Genomic DNA, 1,287 nt, shown 5'->3' on the forward strand with positions numbered 1-1,287 from the left:
TGTGTGCGCTTGCGTGTCGGTGTGTCAGTGTGTTCGTGTGTGTACCGCTCTCTTTGTGTGTGCGTGGCTCTGTATGTGTGTGTGCGCTTACGAGCCCGCGCGTGTGACCGTGAGTGTGTTCTTGTGTGTGTGTGTGTGTGTGTGTGTGTGTGTGTGTGTGTGTGTGTGTGTGTGTGTGTGTGTGTGTGTAGGCTATGTGTGCGTGCGCCTGCGTATTTGTGTATGTGTGTGTGCTTGTGTGTGTGAGAGAGAGTGTGTGTGCGTGTGTAGGAGGGGAGGGTGTGAGTGAGTGAGAGAGAGAGGGAGAGAGAGAAAGAGAGGGAGGGAGGGAGGGAGAGAGAGAGTAGGCTAAGCCATAATGAGTGTTACTACGCTCACAGTGTAAATCAGTTTCACGGCACGAAGAGAGATCAGCCTCCCCACAGCACGAGAACCAGACTAGGGATTTTAAATCCCCATGCGTGGAGTTCAACACTATTATCTCCAGTCGGTCATTACTTGATCATTTACTTTTTTAACATGTCCAAACGATAGAACGTCGTACTATACTCTTTGGGAAATTTCTTTTCCGAGGGATATTTCTCTGTGTTTCGCCGGAGCCATGGCGGTAGAAGGGCGGCCGGAGCTGGTCGGAAAACGGTTCCTGTGTGTGAGCGGCGAGGAGCCGCTTGGGCGCGGGGATATCTCACGCTGGGGCTGGAGAGCTGGGGTCATCCGCGCTGTCACAAGCCGAGACATCGACACTCCGGACTTTTCGGTAAGTGGGGCTTTTTAAATGCTTCGTTACATCTCTAACGGCTTGTTTTCTCTCTCTCACTCTCCTCCCCACGGTTTTCTATGAGAGTATAAACTGTGCCACAGTGTCGCATTCACTGGGTTAGGCTACACCTTTATGTTTATCAACAAAAGTAGCCGCTACTGTTTCAAAAAGTTATTCCGAGGGTTCTGCTAATGGAACACACACCGCTAAGGTTCGTATTCGTGCTCGTAACGTGTTTCAGAAAGTAGAACTACACGCCAAAAACTAAAACTATGGCTAGGTCAGGGGAGTAAATAGGCTACCACATGCTCAGGTTCTGTGTTCAACTACCCTAATCAGCTGGTGAGTTTATCCTACTAATGCAGCAAGTCGCAGGCTGACCGACCGCAGTAAACTGAGCACAGCAAAATAGACGCAGACTGCAAACATTATCAGGTCATATTTACCTTCAAATACCCCTTAGTGTGTATTGGATGCTGCAATGCTGCTGTCATTATTATTAACAAGAGACAGTTCCCATAGTATGT

At 49.0% G+C, this 1,287-nt stretch overlaps 1 protein-coding gene across 1 annotated transcript in view; it reads left to right on the forward strand.

Moving 5' to 3' along the window:
* Positions 1 to 395: 395 nt before the first annotated feature.
* The window catches only part of LOC134441017 (probable JmjC domain-containing histone demethylation protein 2C), a 145,945-nt gene continuing 145,053 nt past the window's right edge, over positions 396 to 1,287 (forward strand). Inside the window, exon 1 of the mRNA XM_063191207.1 lies at positions 396 to 757. Within this exon, the coding sequence (XP_063047277.1) occupies positions 602 to 757 (156 nt within the window). The 5' untranslated portion in view covers positions 396 to 601. The remainder of the gene's footprint in view (positions 758 to 1,287) is intronic.

Source organism: Engraulis encrasicolus, chromosome 24 (assembly GCF_034702125.1).
Source record: "Engraulis encrasicolus isolate BLACKSEA-1 chromosome 24, IST_EnEncr_1.0, whole genome shotgun sequence".
Taxonomy (NCBI): domain Eukaryota; kingdom Metazoa; phylum Chordata; class Actinopteri; order Clupeiformes; family Engraulidae; genus Engraulis; species Engraulis encrasicolus.